This window comes from Meleagris gallopavo, chromosome 2 (assembly GCF_905368555.1).
Source record: "Meleagris gallopavo chromosome 2, MGAL_WU_HG_1.1, whole genome shotgun sequence".
In the NCBI taxonomy this organism is placed as follows: Eukaryota; Metazoa; Chordata; class Aves; order Galliformes; family Phasianidae; genus Meleagris; species Meleagris gallopavo.
The window spans coordinates 90,104,374-90,127,708 of record NC_139405.1 but is presented as its reverse complement, the minus strand read 5'-3'; the positions used below and the strand labels follow the sequence as shown (position 1 = coordinate 90,127,708).

Below are 23,335 nucleotides of genomic sequence, written 5' to 3'. Positions count from 1 at the left end.
CCTTGGGCGCACTGCTCATTACCAGCCTCCACCTGGACATAGAGCCATTGATAACCATCCTTCGTCTGCGGCCTTTCAACCAATTTCTTATCCCTCGAGTGGTCCACTCATCAAATCCACATCCCTCCAATTTGGAGATAAGGGTGTAGTGGGGGACAATATCAAAGGCCTTGCTCAACTGCAGGTAGATGACATTGATCGCCTTCCCTTTGTTCACCAATGCTGTCACTCCATCATAAAAAGGCCCCCAGATTGGTTAGGCATGACCTTCCCCCTGGTGAAGGTGTGCTGGTTGTATTGGATCGTATGCTCGTTCCTCATGTGATCAAGCACGTTGTCCAGATCTGTTCCATGATCTTCCCAGGTACAAAGGTGAGACTCACCGGCCTATAGTTCCCCATGGTAACCTTCACCCTCAGTTTATTTTTACTATTAGAATACTTCAAATGAAACAGTATGCCCTTGAAATTAGAAGTTCAAAGGAGAGTATTTTTATGTATGAAAATGATAGAATCATTACTTTAAAAGGATTAAGATTTATTTTTACATCTGCAGGATTAAAGAAATGCAGAAGTGATTCAAAGCCAAAATACAATTTTAAAACTATCTGAAGGAAGGTATTTGTCTCTTATTTGCCTCCAATCTGCCCTTTCTAAATGAGTATTATCTAAGAAGGGAATTTCTTTACTTTTTGTTTCTTTTTTTTTTTTTCCACCCTTAAACCACCACTGATTACTGAAATTTAGGGATTTTCTCTATCCTGTACTGCCTAAATATTGAGTTCTACACCTTGTTTATTTCCTTTGCAAAGCAAATGTTTGTATACAAACAGTTCAGCATTAGCAACCGTAAAAGAAAAAGGTAGCTAAGACCTTTCAAAAATATTTTTTATCTGAGTTGAGGTACTTGATTCTTACGTCAGATTTTCTTTTTTTCCACATAAAATATGAGTTAGTTGGTTTTTGTGGGAGATGGATAGAAAGGTTGAAGGGAAGCTGCACATTAGTTGACCAGTATTTGCTCCTGGGTCCTGAGTCATTCCTTTTGCTTTTAGTGTCTCAAATTACCTTTTTTTGCTGGTGGCAGTTCTTTTCTCTCTCTAACAAATGACACTGTGCTGGGCCTGTGTGCCTGGGGAATTGCATCGGTGTGAAAGTGCTGGAGTAGAGAATTGCCAGGCATCGGATACCTAAGTTACGTTCATATGCCCTAAGGAAAAGAGTGGGTCCAGAAGGCACTGTAACTAGCAGCCATAAAACTTCTTGTTGCTTCCTAAATGTCTGCTTGTATGATATGGATATTTCTTAAATCTATGCTCTTTTGCTGATTTCTAGAACTGACCTCCAGTGAGCAGGTAGATTCAAGTGTTCTTACTCAAGCCCTCCTCAAGCAACGCCCAAGTTTCCACAGTGGCCAAATCCTGTAGAAATGATCAGAGCACATTCAACTAATTCCAGTAACCCTGTCTTCCTCTTCCCAGTATACAAAATAACGAAGAGCTCTCTCATGTGCTTGTAGTGCTTGCTGCTGATCCTCACTTCTATAGTTCAACAAGAGGAGTGGCAGGAGGCAGTGTATGCAGCTGAAAGTTGTGCTCTTCTGTTATTTTCTTGCATCTGCTTACTTATCTGTCTAGTCTAGAAGACTAACCAATACTTCAAATGCTAGTCATTAAAAAGAAAAAACCCAAAACATTCTACTTGGAAATCCCTACCTTAGTAAGTTTGAATTGTGGAGATATATTGAAACCAAGACAACAGCAACAAAACCTCTTCCCTTCATTTTTCCTCTGACTGTTGAGCAGCAAGCAGTACAAAGTCAAGTTGGGTGGATGCTGATTCAGGAGGAGTTCTGTGGTTGTCTTGAGTCACTTGGAAGAGATCTGTAGAATTTTTTCATCTTTCAGAAAAAAAAAATGTTAATGGACAAAGGCAAATATGAAAAGCCTTAATCTAAAGGCTGACTTCGTACAAAAGAATTTAAAAAAGCAACAGAATTAAATTAAGTGTCCTGCTGCCTCAGCCATAAACTGTGACAATAAATTCAGGATAACCCCTTTCTTGTTCCTTAATATTTTTGCAATTAGTTCACTTTCTGTCCTACAGAGAGACTGCATGAAAGATCTTGTTATTTGTTGCTGTGATAAAATATGCTGGCTCAGCCTGCCTGAAGAAACAGAAGCCTTGGCAAGAATGCTGATTACCATGACAATCTAAGCAGTCTAGAGTTGCAGATTGTGTGGGTTTTATTGTAAAGATATAAAGCAAGTCCTGGATGGTAGAAGAGCTGATAATATCATCCTGATTCAGGAGATCCAAGCACCTTTGCAAGACTTTGTTTTTAATAGTGTGTTACCTGAAGGATGGAGAGAAATCTACAAACTGCATTTATATATTTATAAAGTATTTGTGTATATGCGTAGCTAAATATTTAGTTTTATTCTGTAGTTATGTGTTGTTATAACATTTTTAATACAGGGCTGAACTCCTGTATAAGAGTGGTTTTGAGGAGGAGCTCAGTGGAAAGGTCAGCTGGGCCAAAGACTTTCCACAGATTGTTTCTGTATGGAGACTTCTGAGGAAGAATTTTCCCTTCAAGTGATAAAAAAGCAGCTACAGCAGGTTTAGGCAGGGGATGAGGCCCTTATGTTGGAACACAGGAAAGCCTGGGAAGTTTTATCTTCCTCCCTGCACCTGCACGGGATCTCCAGCATGAGTTTTGGGTGTATGTGCAGGTTTCCTGTGATGCAAACGCACAGTAAAAATAGTAGTAGATAATGCAGGGAAAGTTTTTAAATCCTCATGGTTTCTCCATGCTCGTGCAGATGGGAACAATAGCACCAAGTTATTCTTCAGCTTTTCTTCCCGCTCTCCACACTTGGATGGAGTGGCAAGACAAAAATACTCCCAACACTCCCATGTTCTAGCCGTATTAGGATGTAATGGTTTCAGCCATTACCATTTTCAAAGGTGAAAGCTGAAATGCCAACCGTCCCTTCACCAAAATGCGCTTTGATGACTGAAATGAGTGGTAGTGGGGTTAACAGGTTTAAACCAACGACCTTATGTAATATGTTCTTCCACAGTGGGGCAGGAACAACATTCTGCTGTTCTTCAATGATGTGCAAGAAGAAAGTTGTGCACACTGGCATTCTGCTTTAGAAGTTTGAATTTGAAGAAAGGACAAATGACTTGGTGTCCAGATGTCCCTGTGTTTACTTTCTATTGCTTTCCTAGCAATTTTATTGTTTATATTAGAGAATCTGTTGAAAAGCAATGAGGTTATCAGTATGTCAAAACTTTGTTTTGTTCCAGCGACCCAACATTTCTAAAGCATTGCTGAGTTCCATTCATAACATACAGCACCTGCTGGTCATGTGAAGTCATTATTAAGCGTAAAAACAGTTTAAACTAAAGACTATCTTTTTGCACAGTTCTAGAGCGTGAACCCAAAGCTGTAGGTACAAATGATGAAGAGGAGGATGAGGGAGAACAGTTTGACTTTGACAGTGGGGATGAGATACCAGAAGCAGACAGACAAGCCTTCGTGCCACCTCCTCCTGAGCCTGGAAGTAACACAGAGCACCACGAGGCTAATGTCACAGGTGAGTCAGCCCACTGGGTTCTGCCTCCATTAGGCTAAGAGTCAAGATTGATCATAGAATTAAAAAAAACATGTAAAAAGTCTACCTGGACTTGTGTAAGGCCTTTGAAGTGGTCCTATACTGCATCTTTATCTCTAAATTGAGTTTAAAGGTGGTGGTGGGTAAAGAGTTGGGTGGTTACAGCCAGAGGGTTGTTGTAAACAGCTCTATGTCCAGGTGGAAGCCAGTGATGAGTGGTGTCCACCAGGAGTCTATCTTGGAACTGGAGCTCTTCAGCCTCTTTATCGCTGATGTAGACAGTGAGATTGAGTGTACCCTCAGCAAGTTTTCAGATGACACCAAGTAGAGTGGTGCAGCTGACACAGTAGAAGGGATGCCATCCAGAGGATCCTGGAGAGGATTGAGAAGTGGGCTCATGTGAACCTAATGAAATTCAATAAGGCCAAGGGCAGTGTGTTGCGCTTGGATCAGGGCAGTCCCAGGTTATGTCTGCACGACTGGAAGAAGAACTCATTGGGAGCAGCCCTGTGGAGAAGGACTTGGGAATTCTGTTGGATGAAAAGCTGGACACAAGCTGGCAGGTCTTTTGCAGCCTGCAACACCAACAGTATCCTTGACTGCATCAAAAGGGAGGTGGCCAGCAGGGCAAGGAAAGTGATTGTTTCTCTACTCTGCCCTTGTGAGGACCTGCCTGGACTATTGCGTCCAGGTCTGGGGCCACCAGTACAGGAACGATGGGGAACTGTTGTAGTGGGTCTAGAGGAGGGGCACAAAGATGATCAAAGGGCTCTCCTATGAAGAAAGATTGAGGGAGCTGGGCTTGTTTAGCTTGGAGAAGAGAAGGCTTTGGAGAGACTTCACTTGGCTGTCCAGTACTTGAAGGAAGCAGGAGGGAGACTGACTTTTTATGCAGGCAGATAGTGATAAGACAAGGGGGAATGGTTTTAAGCTAAAAGGGGAGAGATTTAAGTTAGATGTTTACTCAGAGAGTGGTGAGGCACTAGAACAGGTTGCCCGTAAAAGCTGTGGATACACCATTCCTGGAGGTGCCCAAGACGAGTTTGGATGGGCTGCCTGATGTAGTGGCTGTCATCTCTGCCCATGATAGTGGAGTTGGAACAAAATGATTTTTACGGTCCTTTCCAACCCGACCTGTGATATAATTCTACGATATGAAGAGAGATCTGTGGAACAAGCATGCATGTGTTTTGATTATTTGTGCTAGCTATACTTGTGGTGAGTTGATAAGGCAAACAGTGAACAAGTGCAGTTCCTGTGAGGTTTCCCATCCATGTCCAGTACAAAGCAATGTATTGGTCTCAATCATAGCGCCATGCTACAATAAAACTTTGCCCTTGCAACTGTAATAGGTGTGGATGAATCCAGATGAGTGCTTTCACAGCTAAGCTTTCTGGTTGCTGATCTTAGGCTGATATGCATTAAAAAATGGAGTCAGTGTCAGAATTTTGTTTATAACAGAAGTATTACTTTATTGAAGATTAAAATATCTTTTTACAACACTTGCAGATGTTTTTAATACTGAGGTATGTTCTGGAAATTACTGTATTCTGCTCAAATTGACAACAGCTGATTTTGCTGACTTCGATCCAGTTTTCTTTTGTCAACAGACACTGTGGTCATGGCAATGAGAGATAATAACTGATCAGTTGACTGTGCAGTTTGACAACCTGGAACTTAAATACAGCCTTTCCCTGAAAAACTGTTGCTCACTTGCAAAGTCATGCTTCCTGCTCAAAAACTTCTGATCACTTGGGATCCAGTTCTGTAATTTCCTTCAAAATGACCTTTAGTTCCACGTTAGTTCTCTAGAGATACCAGAAAGAAGAGAGTTTATTTTCAAGGAGGAAAACTTGGAAAGTCGTTTTCTTTTCCTTTTTTTTAGCAGAGCATTTTCAGTTCCCTGTAGAGTGTCCCTCCAGTGAGCATTTTCTTTGCTCATGGCTATTTCTGAAATGTTTATTATATTTGTATATATAAGATACAAATTTCACTAGAAACTGACTTCAGACTTCAGGATTTAAGGCTGTTTGCAGGTATGTTTTTATGGGAAGCAAGAAGGTATCCTGGTAACCTGTCAGAAATCTCCTTATCTAGTATTTAAGATCAAGTTATTGTTTTTCCATATATAGTTTTTCCATCCTTGTAACATAGTTGTTTTGCTGCTGTTGCATTCCTCATCTGTAAAATGGGGAGGAGAGCACCACAGTGTGGGAATTTTGAGTAACAGTTTATAAGTTAGTTGTATGTAAAGTCATATAAATGTTTGGGATATTTTAAATACCAATATTAAGCAGCTTGGACAGGCACAAAAAATAAAACTTTGTTTAATTTTTCAGCTAAAGGAGCTGATAGCTTAGAAAAAAGTGAGAAGCTACAAGCATCAGAATCTACTGCAGAAGATACTCCAAGGAAAGTAAATCCCTACTCAGTCATAAATATTTCCCCAATGCAAGAAAAGGATCCATCCTCCTCACCAGATCCAAGTCCTCAAGACGAACCTGCCAGTCCAAACACATCCAGTGGATATTCTGTCCCTGTGCCCTGTGGCTATGCAGTGCCATCCAATTTACCTCTGATTCTGCCAGCATACTCCAGTCCTGTCATAATACGTAGTGTTTCTGTAGATGAGGAAGGTAAGGTATTTTCGCAACTTACTTTCTTTGAAGGGGGGATACTTGTTTAATGTGAGATAATTATGTTGTTTTGTAAATGCTTACATAGCATTCAAACTTGATGTCTAGAAGATGTGTCAAAATAGAAGAATAATTTCATCATGGAGTAGAAGCTAAATCTTAGCTGGACTTAGTCAGTAAGTGTCAGCTTATTTGAAAAACACACACAAATTGTGAGTAACAACAACAGAGAAAAAAAAAAAAAGAAAAATATTCTAATAAAACTCTGCTTTCCTTATTAGGATCAAGATAAATTGTGAGTAACAGCAACAGAAAAAAAAAAAAAAAAGAAAAAATATTCTAATAAAACTCTGCTTTCCTCATTAGGATCGAGATAGCTAAGTTAAGATGCATAAGGAAAAAATGTATAAACACTAAGTCAATTATATCCTAGATTTTACATCTGTGATATTTGGCCTTTGTTTTTGCTGGCACAATATTGCAGCATAAAGCACAAGTCAGGACTCCTGTCTTCTCTTACCATTAAAAATGATTAATGCTAATTCCCTTCTAATGTCACAAAATAATTTCCAGAGTCATGATTATGTATTCAAGCCAAATGATTTCTTCTCAATCTCTTAGAATACTTGAACTAGGTTCTATCAGAATTCCTGGCTCTTTTACCTTTTCTGTATCCACTTTTTATTTGTTTTTCTAGACCTTGTGGATTTAGATTTGCTGTGAGATTTTTTTCCTGATGATTTGGTGAATTCTGCTTGTCTTTTAATACAATATTGAGACAAAAGAGGAAATAACTATGGATTATTACAGAAACAGGAACAATCCCCATATTTTGTAACCAGAATTGGGCAAAGTTGACAGCTTAATGCCAAGAAAACAGGAGGAACAGAAAGTTTTCCATATCCTGTTAATTTTTGTTTTTATTTCAAATATATTTTTCTTTAGTTAGGTTGCAATTCTACTGTAATTCTGTGTGCTATGACACTTTTTGCATATTAGGCATATCAGAAAATATATGCAAATATGTTTGTGGTTGCTATTGCCTGTTGAGGAATATGTGTTTGAGAGAGAAGAATTAAATGTGCCGGGCACTGTAATTTTCTCTGATAATTCTTATAACAAATTGCTCTGTCCCTGTGAATTATCTGAGTTGCGAAAATAGCATGATAGAAAATAGATATGAAGAAACACATACTTTTTTTTAGATATGTTCAAGAATAAAAATGCTACATAGATTATTCATTAGAAATATTAGAAAAAAATTCTTAAATTAATCTGTGTCATTTGAACCACACTGACATTTTATTCTAAGCATTTTGGTGATTGTATGTGTTTTTTTCTATTTAGCAGGTATGCAGTCAGCAACTGAAGAATGCCATTGTAATTCTTTAAACTCAGAGGAGCCCCAAAATAGGTGATTGACAACTCAGTATGTTTTAATGACCTATAAAACTTTAATTCCTGAGAAACCTTGGATTAAATAAATCAAAAACTTCATTTTTCATTTTTCATGTCTGGTGCTTTCAAGTTTTGTTATTATTTTGACTCCTTAACTTTGCTTGTGTACCAAAATCTGCACAGATTAAGGTCTAGTGTATATAACTGTCCATGACATCTTGAGGGGAAAAAAAATATACAATTTTTATAGTCATCAGCTACAGCAGGACCGCTGCCAACATACACTTAGATCAGCTGTGGCTGATGGAATTCCATCACTTCTGTAGCTCTCTTTCAGGTAATTATAGCTGTTATTAGATTACCCTTCTTATCAGTCTAAATAAGTTCCCTGTATTCAACCTTTTACTTGTAGGCTGTGTGCCTACCATGTCCCTAACGATCTCAGTAGCCCTTGGCTAAACTCCAGTCAATTTCTGCACATCCCTCTAGAAGAGCAATTTTGGGGAGCCAAAACTGGATGGGCTACTGCAGATTGAGCCCCACACATGGCAGCTAGAGAAGGAAAATAGCCTCCCCCAGGCCATGAAGAGGCTGTGCACCTGTTGCTGTAGCCTTGAATGTCTTTGTTTTTGTTTATGGTGAAAACATTTTCAAAGAGAGAGTTTTGTGTTCTGGTAAAAAATAATCTAGAAATAAATATTTCTTGAGGTTGGAAGGGAAGTGTTTTCAATTTATTGACTAAAGTCGTCAGACTATTCAATGGATTACATTATTAAAATCCTAATTACATGCTGAAGCAGGGTTTTTAAGTAATCATCAGCTTCAGAGTGAGAACTGGAAAACAGTGAGATGTTTTATTTATTGATTTGTTTTTGTGGATGTTTAAATGTATTGTTGTGTAGGTTTTAGTGCTTTTATTTTATACCTTTTTTTTTTTTTTTTTTTTTTTTTTCCTTCAAGTGAAGATAACCAGGACAAGAGAGAGGATGATGCTCTGGCCAAGTGGGTGGCAGATCCTGCAAATACAGCATGGATGGAAAGTAAGTATCAGTGAGTTAAGAATACAGTCATAGAAGACAGTCAGTTTTAAGTTGTGATAAACGGTATATGTAATGTACATTGTATGTAGCACACATGTTACAGGACTGTCCATGTTCACTTGTATTTTTTTTCAGGAGTGTTCTGGAGTCCAACTGTACCCAGTTAAAATATCCAGTAGTGTAATAAAATTATGTGTTTTAAAACAAAGTTAAAATTAACATTCACTTTTCCATTCCTTTTTGGAGTCTACAGAATAATTAATCACTGTCTAAAGGACATTAGGCTCTATCGTGTATATGGTGGAAATTTGCTTACGTTCACAGTGTTCTCTGTGACTGTGTATGAAACTGCACTCCTACAGTAACTGACAAACAAGTTCTTAGAGAAGATGGAAGGGAAGGAATAGGCATAATTTCTTAATAGAATCATAGAATTGCTCAGGTTGGAAAAGACCTTAAAGATCATGAAGTCCAACCACAAGATCATTAAGTCCAAATGCATCCATTTGAAAGCAGAACACAGTCACTATGGTTTGCTTGCTGAAGGATTATCCTGGCTGTTCTCAGATACAACAGTATGAGGAATCCCACTGGGCTGGAGGTTCATCTTAATGTCACTTGAAACAGTTGAAGAATTTGCATTTCTGTCACAGAATCACAGAATGGCCAGGGTTGGAAGGGACCCCAAGGATCCTGGATCTCCAACCCTCTGTCCTACCTCTTGACTTTCTAAGTTGATCATTATGTTACTTATGGTTTTGATTCTTTTTCTGAAAATGTCAGTTGCAGCTTCTTACAGCTAACTGGTAAGGCATTGAGCAGCACTTTATAAGTACTGTGATGTGAAAAGGATAGAGCTAGCTGTGGAAGCAGATTTCTGTTTTCAAGCTACTGAAGGTCATAATAAACAGTGTAGATAAAAGCACTTCAAATGTCACACAAACCATGTAATTACAGTTCCTATGTATTTTTGTGTTATTTGAATAACCATTATTAGATGTACTAGTAAAATGCTGAGGGAAAATGAATTGCATCTCCTCTGTATTATAGAATTATATAATGTCTTGTGTTGGAAGTGACCTTTAAAGATCATCTAGTTTCAATCCTCCTGTTATCCTTCCATCACATCATCAAACACTTTCAGGGAGGGACAGTCCACAACTTCTCTGGACAACCTCTTCAAGTATCTACCAGTACAGCCAAAATTCCTTCTTGCTCCCACTTGGATTTTAAGGGTTTTCTCATTCCTTTTTGCTTGTTCTGATTTGCTTTTAGACCCAGATGAAGTAATTTACGATGACGTGCCAAGAGAAAATTCAGACTCTGAACCAGGTTTGAAGACTTTGTAATATGGACTGTATAGATGTTATTTTAAGTTAAAATCAATGTAACGCAACCTATGTGCATATATACTGAACAGATGCATTAACTAAGTTCTATGTAAGCAGGATTAGCCCTGCCAATCATCAGTAGATTTTACAGTGTTGAAAATTAAAGCTGACTTTTGACATCTATCTCAGCATGTCTCGTACTCCTCTATGTCCAGGCAGTGAATTCTGTTTTATTTTATAGATAAACCTCAAAATTCCTGAGTGACTTAATTTTGTATGTTAGAGGATGGCAGTGTTGGGTGTTGTAGCTGTAGTAACCTAAACAAGGCAGAGTGGGTAGGGAAAGAGTGTTTTAAATAGTCTTCTAGTGTATAATAATGCAGCATTATCACGATTGTACAGAGCATTTCTTTATTCTTGGAAGTTTCCTTTCACATAAAGGTTGCTGTTTGATGGAAAACTGTATTCAGCTTACTGAATATCAGACGGGGGAGATGTGGGGCAGCTGTTTACCATCTTGACTGTGAGTCTACAGAAAGGATTTCTTTCAGCTTTGCAGTGCTCTAGCTCCTTACTGTATTTGAAAGGAGTAGCAAAGATCTTAAAGAAGTTGGTGGAGCCTAGGTTTTTCCTTTATTGGGAATGCTGGAGTTAGGGATAAAGAAGCCTCTTAAAACAAACTTTTGCTAAGGTTTGTTGTGTTGTTTTTCTTCATTGTGAAGACTATTCTTGTTTGTCACTAACAAATTATGTTTGAATGAATCTGCTTGTTTAGGAATTTGGCATCTGCTTTTCATAGCTATTCATTTGTTACTGAAATTGATTATAACCATGTTAATGATTCAACAAAACAGTTTCTTGTGTAGAGCACACGCTTATCTTTAAAACCTTAACATTTTCATTTCTTGTCCTTAGTCCTATCTAGACAAGATGTTTTACAAAATATATTATTAAAATTTGTTTCATTTAAATTATGAATTGAATTCATAATTTGAATTTATTATGTTGCATTTATGGGTAATGCTTTTATTAGTGGGAAGTCCCTTAGTGGACTAGGCAGGGATGTCTTTGCTCTGTGGTTTCTCAGCCAGGACGTAATTGTAGTTTGAGTAGTAACTGTGAATTCTTTCTAATATGTTGTGGGATTTGGACATAGCAATATTGTTTGAATAGGGCATGTTTCCAATGGAATTGTGTTGTGTAACAAGAACAGTGGCTGTGTGTTCTGGTACTATTTCAACAGACACACTCACTTTGGCTGTTTTTAATATTGAATTGGATTAATATTATGCAAAAGTGTGCATATGAAAGTCTGCATTGTTCTTTATGGTACATCCTGAGCAAGGTTTTTGTTGTTTAGACAAACAGGTATTTCAGTGTAGCTTTCTTTTATTTTGATTTAATTCTTACAGAGGAAATGATTTATGATGATGTTGAAAATGGTGATGATGGTGGAAACAGCTCACTGGAGTATGGATGGAGTTCAAGTGAGTTTGAAAGCTATGAAGAACAAAGTGATTCTGAGTGTAAAAATGGAATTCCCAGCTCCTTTTTGCGAGGCAACCACAAGAGGCATGTATGTATCCTGCAGTACTGTTCAGTCATTGAAGTTATTCTGATTTTCAGCACTTGTCTTTCTCTCCTGTATTTCCCGTCTCCTCGGTCCAGCTTCAAATGCCATCATCTTTATAAAGGAGATGTAAGTCTGTGGGAGTAGCAGTCCACAACAAAATGCAACAGGGAAATGATACAAGTATTAAACAGGAGCTCTTTTAATTAGTTTGAGGTTTTCTCTTTTAAAGTGGAATTAAAAATGGAATCATTTTTCCATGTGGACAGTTCCTCACATTTCATTTTTTGCGGCTGCTGGGTTAGTGTAAGTGGTAAATGAGTGTGGAAAATGTGAAGAACAATTGGGGTAAGCCTGACAAAGCTTGAAGTTTTGGGATCCTTTAGGCACCTAAAAGTCATACCTGTTTGCCTTAGATCTGTATTTGGTCATTTGATGGTGACTGGATTTAAAGAAATTAAACAAATATTTTTTTGTGCGTGATCAAAGAGAAGTCTTATTGTGGAAAGAAGAAAGGTGGTGTGGTTAAAATGCTATATGGGTGATAACTATGTTCTGTGCCAGGAAGCCACTGACAACATGGGAATGTACCCTTCCTGCATCTTTTTGGCTGCATTTCAGGAGGAAATCTGCACTCCCATGCTCTCTGTGCTTCGTTTCCTCTCTTTTTACTCTTATGCCCTTACTGTGAGGGGAGAAAAAAAAATACTCCTGCGTGTGATCTGGGGAAGCAGTCAGTTCCCTGCTCTGAGTGCAGGCAGAATGCCCGCACCAGGTGTGGTGCAGAGCCTGGCCAGAGCACAGCTTCTAGAAGAGGAGGAAGTTTTGGTGCTTGGAGATCCTACAGAAAACTTGGAGTTTCTCTGCCGGTAATAGATGCCTATGAGCTGTTTTGTAACTGAGTATAGTCAGTGAGCAAAGTGCTCCAGCACTCAGAAATTTGTAGCACTAATGCAGCGGCAGGAAGGGGAAATACCAAAAACTGAGGACCAAACTTGTACATTCTGCTTATTTTTTCATTAACCTGGGTGTGCTTGCTTTAGCTGCTTTCTGCTTCTCTGGCTCTAGATTCTTTTTATCCTGTTTGAAATACTACTACTGCTACCGCATTTGTCGCGCCTTTATTCCAGGAAATGCAGTCCCTGTACTTGTTCACTTTCAAACAGAAAATGTGTGAGAACATTAGAGAACGTATTCAAGATGGGAATACTGAAGCACTTGCTCTTCTATGGCACCTTTATTTTGAATTTTACAGGCTTCTTATCTTAATGAAAACAAAAGCCTCATTTCTTTGTTTACCTCCAGTACCCATTATCTGCTTTCCCTTGACCTCCATCCTTGCTGCTTGTGCATTGGAAATCAGGGAGTGAGCAATTAGCTGGAAAACTTGATCCCACTCAAATCAGCACTTTGTAAGTTGGGTGCTGATATTGTGGTTTTGTTGTTGTTATTGGTTTTGTTTGTTTTGTTTTGTTTTTTGACCTGACTAGAACAAGTTTAAGCTGTTGCAGCAGTTTCTTTCTGGGGAGGAAGTTTTTCAACTAACCTGAAGAAAACTGAGTTTGGTTGTTGAATATCTTTGGAAGAGACTGGAAAGTACTTTGCACTTCAGCATGTAAGTCTTAACGTGGCTGCTTGTTTGTTCTTCTGAGGATAGAGGTGAGGAGTTTAGGAGTATGTTAGCTGGTGGATGGAGAAGTCGGAGAGACAGCAGTCCTGGCCCCTGTATGGGTCACTGAGAGCTGGAAAAGTTGGGAAACTAGAGAGGGGGTTTGGAGGAGGATGAGAAACCAAAACTTCACGATTTTTAAGATAAAACAAACAAGCTCCTGCATCAGCATTTCAGCATAGGCAGAAGCAGCTCCCCTTTTTACCTATTTCCTGTATCCATTCCTTTGACTAACTCTCGCTTCTCCTCAGGTCTTACGATGGATGTTAACAGTATTTTCCCAGCATGTTTCCTTTATAGTCTTTCGGGGACTTAACTTATATTTTTTCAGAAGGTTGAAAAGTATGGGAAGGTTGGAGGCGTGATTTTAATTGTAAGTGGTAATATGACTTCCCTCAAAGTCACTCTTTAATTATTACGTTTGAAATGAATTTTTAAATTTTATTTTTAAGAATTGAGAGTGTTTATACTATCAAATATTTCTAGGCTGTGAACCAGATGCTGTTCTTAATTATACTGCTCTAATACCAGAGTCATCACGTTGGAGGTAATTGCATCCTAACCCATCCTAGTAGAGCTCAGTGCGGGACCTGCCCCTTTGTTTTCAGCTCAGTAAGCCTTCTCTTTCCTGATGCTTTGATCATTTGCCAAATAACTCCGTTGGCATCAAGCGGAGGGTTTTTCCATTGGGCTTCTTTTCTATTATAAGGCACACCAAGTATCTATTTTTTTTCCCTATTGAAATGTTGGCTGCTTTAATTTGGCTTCCTTAAAATGTCTTGCAGTCATTAATTAGTACTCCAGGGCATTTCTCCGTGATAACTTACCTTGCAAATGAATATATTCATGCATGAGGTGGTTATGCGGTCATGCAATGAGGCTGTGATAGAGCAGAGGAAAGACGCATGCTTTCCAATTCCCACACACTGGGAACAAGTCTCTGTGTCCTCCCCTATTAGATTCTCCTTTCCCAACTCATTAGTATTGTAGATCACCGTCTTCTCAGATGTCAGCAACTTCTGCAGCTTCATCAACCTTTGAGAATTCATCTGATTCGCCATTTCGAAGGAGAGTCAGAAATGCCCTGGGTTGGCCTCGCACTCCACTGAATGATGCTCGTGTTAAAACTGATGTGTTTCCAAATGGTTTGTAAGAGATGTACATAATATAATTAATATGCAGTTAGCTTAGACTAAGTGACTTTATCTCTCTCTTTATATAGTTGCCAGCATAGTGCAAAGGTACCTGGCTGACTTTCGGCAAGTCCAGTGAACTGCAGGGGTAACGGTCCATTCGTCGGGCTGGAGCTTCCCTGCGTGAATATTCTCTCCTTCAGTTGTCTGTGTTTCAGTAGGCAGATTGGACAACATGCATGATATGCTTCAGTATTTTAGCATGAAGTTTGCACTACGGGCTGTTTGAAAAGATTGTGTCTTTTTGTACACTGTAGCTTTCTCATGACCTTACGCGTTTAAAGGAGCATTATGAAAAAAAGATGAAAGATTTGATGGCAAACACTGTGGGAGCAGTAGAGATTCAGCAACTAAAGCAAAAACATGAGCTGAAGGTAGCGTAGTTAATTTCTGTAATTAGCTATGTTTAAATTATTGCTTTTCCAACGCAGACAATGTTGTCTTTTTCTTTTAATGCAAAAAATGGACAATAGTTTGTTTAAAATGAGTTCTAAATGTAGAAGCAGTTTGTCTTGAGAATATTTTGTCAGTAACTTTTTCTCATGCTTATTTATCAATCGTAGCAGTTTCAGCAGATCAGATAGGACGTTGTCCTGCCTTTACCCCAGAAGCTGAGCTAGGAGTACAACCCCAGTGAGCTCCACAGAGCACGTCTGACCCTGGCTCTTTGTCTGTGTTGCATAAAAATTGGAGGACTGAGAATCTTGCTGCTATCCGTTCTGAATGGAACTAGCATATGAAGACTGTTTTTATGGAGTTTTTTTTATGCTAAAAACTTTATCTCAGACAGAAAAAACCTGCCTGATTGCAGCAAGACAGCTTTATTTGTATTCTAATGTAGCTGATGATGTCAGCAAAGTTCTTGCAGTGGTGGTTTGGAGGCTGCTGGGAAAGAAAGAGTACAAACCAGTTTAGTTTCCTAGTCAAACATCTCTTTTGGTTGTTTTTTTTCTCCAAGAAACTTCCATGTTGTCGAAGTGTACTATAAAATTATACTTAATTAAACCAGTATGCTGATTTCTTCAATTAATGAAATTATTATTTTTAACATTTTCTGCAAAACACAGTGGTTATTTAAGAATGTAGTCAATACAAAACTGAATCTTTAAGTTGGAAATATTCTGGTAGAGCTAGTGGCAGATTAATGAGAAGCCTTGCCATGTATGACCTTTCTTAGTATTTATTTGTTATATAATAGAAAGCTGAGCTATTGAGTTTATTGTGATGTCAGATATTTTGAAGCAGAAGGGTTCTTAAACCATTTTGAACATGCATGCAAGGTTGTCATAAAGTAAGACCTTTTATCCAGGTTTGATTTTATTAGGAAGAAGTACTGATGTTCACATCTGCAATTTGATGGCTGTGTGTACTTCTAGTATATTTATTTGACTTTGGGCTATATTTATAGTCCCCACTTGACAGTATTTTTAAAAAGATGCTAAAAGTACTCTGCATGGTATGCGGAAGCGGATTCCCATTATTCACTGAACATGTAGGATGTATTTTTTATCTTACAGATGCAAAAGCTCATGAGAGCTGCTAGAGAAGGTACCAAAGATGGACTGGAAAAGACAAAAGCAGCTGTGAAGAAGGGTCGTTCATTCATTAGAACTAAGTCTTTTATTTCTCAAGGTATGTACCTGTTATTTTACTCTGTTAATGTTGTTTCTTCTAGTTATTTCTGAGGGTGTGAATAGCTGAGTAGTATTTTTATTTGTACAAGGAGCCAAGTACTGGATGCACAGAATTATAGAATCATAGAATGACTTGGGTTGGAAGGACCTTAGAGATCACCTAGTTCCAACTCCCTGCCATTGGCAGGAACACCGCCTACTAGATCAGAATGTCAAATCAGCTTTATGTCAGCTAATAATAGTTTAACATTCAGTTCAGATCACTGTACAGTCATTGCATCTTGAGTAGTTTTAGATTTAGGGCGCAGTGACCTCAGAATCTGAAAGCAAACAGAAGAGTCCACTTAAAAATATGAGTGTAATAGATGCTAGCTAGATATTGGTATATGGGGATTATAGAAATTTGATTAGGATATTCAGTCTGTCTACTTCCCTCCCTTGAATAACTCTGCCTGATCGTGAAAGCTTTATCATGCTTTAGTGATTTTGGTTAAAAAAAAAAAAAAAAAAAAGGGGTGGGGGGAGAGGGTCTTGAGTTAGGAGCTGTCACAACAGGATTTCTAAATTCAAACAAGCATCAGTCCTCTGGTATGACCCGCAGAGACCACAGTCCACGTTTCTTTTTTTTTGTGGGGCAGGGAATAGTACAAAAACAAACTTCTTTCTTCTCCTTGGTAAAACTGAGGGGCAACCTGTTCTGCTTAGGTTTCTGCTCAGCTTATTAAATGGTTGTAACTTCAGAGCTTTTAGAACTTTAGTTTTAAGAAGGCAAAACCACAAGATTGGCATAAGATGGTTTTTGGCAAGTAAGCTAACTCAAAGCTGTGTTGTATGTATCTGTAAGGGCTAGTGCACATATCACATTCCTGTCATGTCCTAAATTTAGGGGATTCACAACCATAGGAAAGAAAGTAAATTGCAGTTTTAGTGGTAAAAAATGTATTCTCACCTTCTTGCTGTTGCAAGGAGGAAATGACCTTCATCAGCACAGCAGTGTTACAATGGACCCAGCTTTCAGGTTAGGTAGCAGATGTAGGATATCTGTAGATGGTTTAATACTTTAGCCACCAAATCAACAGGGAGCGTGTGATAAATTTGTTGATTAAGTTCATAAGTTCCTGTAGCCAACAGAACTTCTTCCCTTAATTCCCTTTTTGTTATCAGCTGCAGTTTCTCTTACAGTCCCTTCTTTCTCCTCTGCTGGTGTCTGGCTGTTTGACTGGCTGTGTGCTGCCACCTATCTCTGCACTTCTGTCATGCTTCTTGCGTAAAATTAGTGGCTCTGAGAAATACATAGGAGAAACATGGAATCCCTTATTCTTGCTTCTTGCAAATGCCATTTTGATACCTTTGGCTACTGATTTTAGTTCAGTTTATGAACATTTATATGGAAATTCTTGCACTGAATTACATTATGAATGTGTTTAACTTCTTCCCAAAAGTCATTTATTTCAAAACTGCAGGCCCTTGAGCCCTAAAGCTTTAGTTCTAGTTGTCACACTGGACAGCCTTGTGCTTGTATCTGTGAAGAGGAAAGAAAGGTCAAGCAGTAGATGCATAGGTTATCTGCTTCTATGCAGGTTTAGGACATTGAACTATCTTTTGTAAGCTGCTCTGTGTTAGTGTGCTTCACAGATGCTATAGAAATGCTGAGAAATTTCATTTGCATGGTAAGTTAAGATAAGACTACTCTGTAGATACTGTTCTTGGACAGTTGAATCTTTTTCTAGCTCCTTTTTTTTTAATTTATGCATTCTAAAAGTTGATGTTTTGGTTATTCAATTATTTTTAGATCATAGATCATCATGCCTGGAAGAAGAGGAGCTAAATTTATTTATTGATGTGGACTGTGTGCATACAGAAGCAATCATGACCCCTATGCCTGAAGGATTATCACAACAGCAGGTAGCAGACTTCTGGAAATCTGATCTTTTGCCTCTTTTTTTTTTGCCCTCTGCCTTCACCCTCCACTACTCGCTTTCCTTCTGCTCTGCATCATGTGCCTTGCTTTTCAAACTTGTTGGCATTAAAATAAAACAAGTGGAGATCTAATTCAGATCTGAATGCGTAGCTTTTTATAAAATACTATATGTGTGTAGAATTGCATCAATCCTGAAGTCAGCCTGAAATGCAAAATGTTTAGCATTATGAAATTAAGATCTGCAGTAATTATATAATTTTACTATCTAAACACTTAAAGGTAAATGTGATGGCTTGGAGTGAAAAAAAAGAGTTTAAGCATTTTGCTGAGTCAGAAGACATTTCTGTATTTCTGGAGCTCCAAGATTTCTGTTTTAAATATAGAGAATATTCTGCATACTCTCTGAATCTAAAGTTTCCTTGTGATTTAAAAGAAGATAAAGTCGAGTCTAGAGACTCGACCCCCTCACAGTCTATGTTAATGCTGGAAACTATCAGCATCAGTTTGAATTTTTGGCTGAAAATAAATCCTGTGGGTTCATGTTATTGTGTTGTTATGGTAAGTAATAATAGCTGGATATGAGCTTTTAGCGTTTTGTGGTGTGAAATCCTGAGTTGGTCAGTACCTTCAGAAAAAGTGCAGCAAATCTAACAGTATTTCTTGAAAACAAACTAAGGAGAGGTTGAAAAGAGTTGTGCGGGCTTTTTTTTTTTTCTTCTCTACTTGCCAAGTTTCATAAAATGTTAAAATAAATGTTTAAATGAAATGTTAAAATCTGGCAAATTTTAAATAAATGTATCCTCTTCAGGGAAGAGAGAGAGCTCTTAATTTGGAATAAAGTACTATTCTTGGTTATCTATCCAGGAGGAGCTGCCCAACTGAGCAGGGATGGAGTTAGGAAAGTCGGAGCTCAGCTGAAGCTAGTGAGGTGTGATGGAAGAAAAGAAAGGTTCCTTATCTCTGTATCTCTATAGGTATATATCTATATCTAGCAGATATATAGTTATAGATATATATATAGATATATAGAGATATATAGATGTACGTGTAAGAAAAAGGAAAGTTAAGAAAAATAAGGTCTGACAAAGGACACTGAGAAGACTGAGGAAGTCAGTGCCACTTTTGCCTCGGCTTTTACTAATTAAAGATTGTTTTCAGACTTTCAGGGCCTCCAACCCTACAGATAGGTCCTGTGAATTATTACCTTCAGTGGAAGAGGATGCAGCTAAGGGATGCTGGTGCTGTGGCCAGTTGGAATTGCACATGTCCTTAAAACTAGGTGGCATGTATTTTAGTGGTACTAAAGGGAAGGCCTTTATCGTCAGTGCCTTGGAAAAAATTAGATGTCACAGTCATCCTCAAGAACGGCAAGGAGTACCCAAGGAAACTAGGGTTGGGCTGGCCTGACCTCAGTCCCTGGGAAGGTTATGGAGCAGATTCTCCTGGGAGCTATTTTCAGATTTTGGGAAGGACAGGAGAATGATTGGGAACAGACTTCAGGAAGTCCATTTGTGCCTGGCCTGCCTGAGTGCCCTTGAGATGGCTGGCATGTGGATAGAGAGAACAGAGGATGTCATCCATCTTTGCTTTATCAAGGCTTTCAGTCTCCAGAAGTATCCTAGTAGTATGCTATAAGAGATATATAATTTGCACAAGTAGGCTATAAAGTGGAAAACAGTTTGAAACACCTTACTCAGACAGTTGTCATCGGTGGTACAAAGTCCAGTAGGTGGCCAGTGTTAGTGGTGTCCTTTGGGAGCTGATGCAGAGCCACTGCTGTTTAATGTCATTAACAATCTGGATACCAGCTGCAAGGCACCTCTCAGCATGTTTGCGGACAGCACTGAATTGGATAAGCTGCAGGTAATATGCTGGAAAGTAAGGCTGCCATTCAGGCTGACTTTGAGCGGAAGAGCTGGGCTGACAGAAAATCCAGGTGGTTCAGCAGATTCAAACAGGACTCCTGGCTCAGGGACAGCATAACCCTGTGTGTGACACAGTCTGGAGGACTACAGACTACGTGGCAGCCCTTGGTGTCCCAGTTGTACAGGGTGAACTCCAGAAGCCTCTGCAACCTGAATTACTCTGTGATGAATAAGCTGACTTTATGAATGTGCTTGCTTTAAACAGTAGATGGCAGGATAGATTTTGTTTAAAATCAGGCTCCTGTTGGACTACTACATTCTGCTTTCTGTGACTATCATGTTAGCTTTTGCATCGTTTTAAGACTGTGACATGAAATCTTGTTGTTCATTGTTTACGTTTATATGGTACTTTAACTAGCAGAAGTGCTAATGCTTGCATGTAGGCCTTTTGTAGGCTATGAATATCATGATAAAGTGCTTGTAGGCACTTTAAAATATTTAATTTGTGCATTGTAGAACCTGAAAAACATTTTGCAAACATGTTTATCCTTTTCAGAAGAATGAAGTGTGACAAAAAGTGGAGATACTATCTCCTACTGGAGCAGCCAATATATTACACCCAATAAGAAACTGTTAAATCCAGTCTAAATACAAATTAGACACAATGAATTTTACCATATATATCTTTAAGCAAGGTCTCGCATAATTTTAAAATCTTCTTTTGAAATGCCAGCACTTGAAAGTAAATCCTTACATGACTTGCATATAACTTAATAATATGAAATACAAGTGTGGAGAATTAAAGGCAGCTGCAGAGAATAAAGCAGGAGGCCACAGGGAAGAGAAGCAAATCTGAGATTTGAATTTCATGGTAACTTATGCTAACTTAGGAAAAGAAGCAATTTTGCCTTGTCTTGTGCTTGTAGGGAATGTTGTATTTCTGCCCTCATATTGCCTTCTGCCTCAAATGGAACAGCACTTTTGAAAGCCTGGGGATGAGTTGGATTAGAAAGTTGTTTTAGGTGAAAACAAATCCCTAAAAATAATAAGAAATATAATGCATATAAGTTAAAAGTTTTACTTTTGAATCAAATCAATTTCTCCATCCTTCTGTGCATGCAATGTGCATTTCAGCTGGGGGAGTGAAGGAGGATATCTGATGAATAGCTTACAGTCTGTAAACATAAAATGTGATAGTATTTCCTGAAACCCTTCTAATTGTGTCAATTGGTATGAATATAGATAAGGTTTTCACTTATCTCTAGATCTGTCTGTGTTCGTGATGGGGACAGGACAGCAAGCCCACAGGCACACTGGCCTGAAAAGCTGGGGTGTGGAGGTGGGGGAGAACAAAGAGGGAAATAATAATAAATAGGGGAAAAAAAACAGTGGCAATGATCTGAGAAGAAAAGTTAATTTACTAATTATAATAACATAAATACCAGTTAATTGGGATTGAAGCTAATAAATCAAATAAATGAGAGAGAACGTGTCCCAAACCAAAGGCCTTGCTGTAAAGCTGAAGGCGAGATGGCTAGGGAGCAAGCACTGCTGAGATGAGCAGCAAAAAAGAGCAGTCTCATGGCTTGTAGGCAGTTTTATCTTTCCCTCTGAATGGAAAATGGAAATGCAAAGTATTCTGGGGGTACGTAGTTGTTCTTCTCTTTTGAAAACCAAGTAGCCAGAAAATTGGCAGACCACAGAACTGGAGCATTAACTCTTGAACTCCCAGTGCTCTACATGATGCTGTGATATGGGATGCCGATAAAAAAAATAAATTGTAAAACCATGCCAGCGTGGTAATATTGCCATCTTCTCCCCCTTAAGCCCAAATCCTGACTTAGATACTTTACTTTACTTTACTTTGGCCTTGCCTTAAGAAGGCAACTAATTTTTGCTTATTTGTCCTACAAATCAGTCCTATAAAGGTTATATAATATTAAAAAAAAATAGAAAAAAGTAGAAAGAAGGAATTCTGCTTGAAGACTGATTTTGAACACCACTACCTTGTTTTATTGTAGCTATTTACTGAAATAACCAATATCATCTGTAGCTGTTGTTATCTGTATCAGTGTCTAAATTCATGTATCTACAATTAAATTGTATTAGAATGAAAGTTTGGAATTTGAACAATCTGCAAAGACTACATAGGCTTGCAGTGACTGTAATTGTCCTAATAATTTTAGAGTAATGATAAATTTAATGACTCTTGAAGTGGTAGAGTGTTTATTTTATGGCTGTGCCAGAATTGCTTTGTGTTTTTTTGCTTTTTTTTATTAATGTGAAAATTTGATCATGAATATCCCTTGTTACAATGAACATGTTTACCTGATTGGAGTTGCTGAGAAAACTGTTTTTCCACAACAGGTTGTGAGAAGATATATTTTGGGCTCTGTAGTTGACAGTGAAAAGAATTATGTAGATGCTCTGAAAAGAATTTTGGAGGTACGTTAATAACTTTGGCATTTGATGATTTGGAAATTTGAAATTAATCCTTAATGGATCTGTAGTGTGACTCACAGACTTTCTGCAGATTCTTTATGCTTAATGTTTAGAGAGATTTTTATATGTATATACTGTAACATAAATTGTTATTGTTTCTTCTGTGTATAGGAGACCCCATTTTTAGGTGGTTTTAATCTATTTGTCTCTTTTTCTGCAGCAATATGAGAAGCCCCTTTCAGAAATGGAACCAAAATTACTGAGTGAAAGAAAACTCAAAATGGTCTTCTATAGAATTAAAGAGATTCTTCAATGCCATTCAATGTTTCAAATAGCATTGGCGAGTCGTGTGTCTGAGTGGGATTCTGTTGAAATGATTGGCGATGTCTTTGTTGCTTCAGTAAGCAAATACATCTGAACAGATAACCTATTTTTAGTTTAGAATTGTTATTCAATCGTATCTTTCTGTCTAATTTGACCATTTTATTCCCATGGTCTTCAATGCCTGCGGCAACTGTCAGAATGTGTATGTACCACTCTGGTAAGGAACATGTGTCTTCAGCTAGCTTAGCAGATGAGAAGATTGTGGCTAAAATTTTCAGGCTTTGATGAAGCTTTGAGATGCTTAACTAAGTAGTTTCTTTTTTCAGAGAAGAGTGATTTGAAAACCAACCAAAATTAATGAGATTGAAACTCCTTATCTCTTAAAAAAAACAGGTGGTTTTACGTACATTGGACTTAGAATATTTGTTGAGAATACAAAAAAAAAAACAAAAAAAAAAAACAAAAAACAAAAAAAAAAAACAAAAAAAAAAACAAAAAAAAACCCACAGTAGGTAATGTCCTGAATTCCTCAGTCTGAACTGAGCCAGGAGCACGGATGAGGAGTATTTACAAAATGCTTAGTGGAAGTCCATCCAGTGGAGGACTGAACTAGCCACTGGTTTGAATTAGAGGAAACAAAATGTTCTCTTGATTGGTAGAAAGATTTTATTCCTGTAAGTGTGTGGATAG

The 23,335-nt window shown here is 38.2% G+C and overlaps 1 protein-coding gene across 7 annotated transcripts in view; it reads left to right on the top strand.

Annotated features, from left to right (window-relative positions):
- ARHGEF10 (Rho guanine nucleotide exchange factor 10) overlaps nucleotides 1-23,335 on the top strand; it is a 116,926-nt gene that overhangs the window by 28,130 nt on the left and 65,461 nt on the right. For 4 of the 7 annotated variants that reach the window (XM_085217928.1, XM_085217925.1, XM_085217926.1 and 1 more), the window contains exons 3-13: nucleotides 3,434-3,604; nucleotides 5,962-6,258; nucleotides 7,606-7,672; nucleotides 8,617-8,696; nucleotides 9,972-10,028; nucleotides 11,440-11,603; nucleotides 14,717-14,833; nucleotides 15,977-16,091; nucleotides 17,886-17,998; nucleotides 22,247-22,324; nucleotides 22,542-22,721. In XM_085217928.1, coding sequence (XP_085074054.1) covers nucleotides 3,434-3,604; nucleotides 5,962-6,258; nucleotides 7,606-7,672; nucleotides 8,617-8,696; nucleotides 9,972-10,028; nucleotides 11,440-11,603; nucleotides 14,717-14,833; nucleotides 15,977-16,091; nucleotides 17,886-17,998; nucleotides 22,247-22,324; nucleotides 22,542-22,721 — 1,439 coding nt within the window. Of the gene's footprint in view, nucleotides 1-3,433; nucleotides 3,605-5,961; nucleotides 6,259-7,605; nucleotides 7,673-8,616; nucleotides 8,697-9,971; nucleotides 10,029-11,439; nucleotides 11,604-14,716; nucleotides 14,834-15,955; nucleotides 16,092-17,885; nucleotides 17,999-22,246; nucleotides 22,325-22,541; nucleotides 22,722-23,335 lie in introns of all 7 variants that reach the window. The other 3 variants (XM_085217929.1, XM_085217931.1, XM_085217930.1) reach the window with 3 other exon arrangements.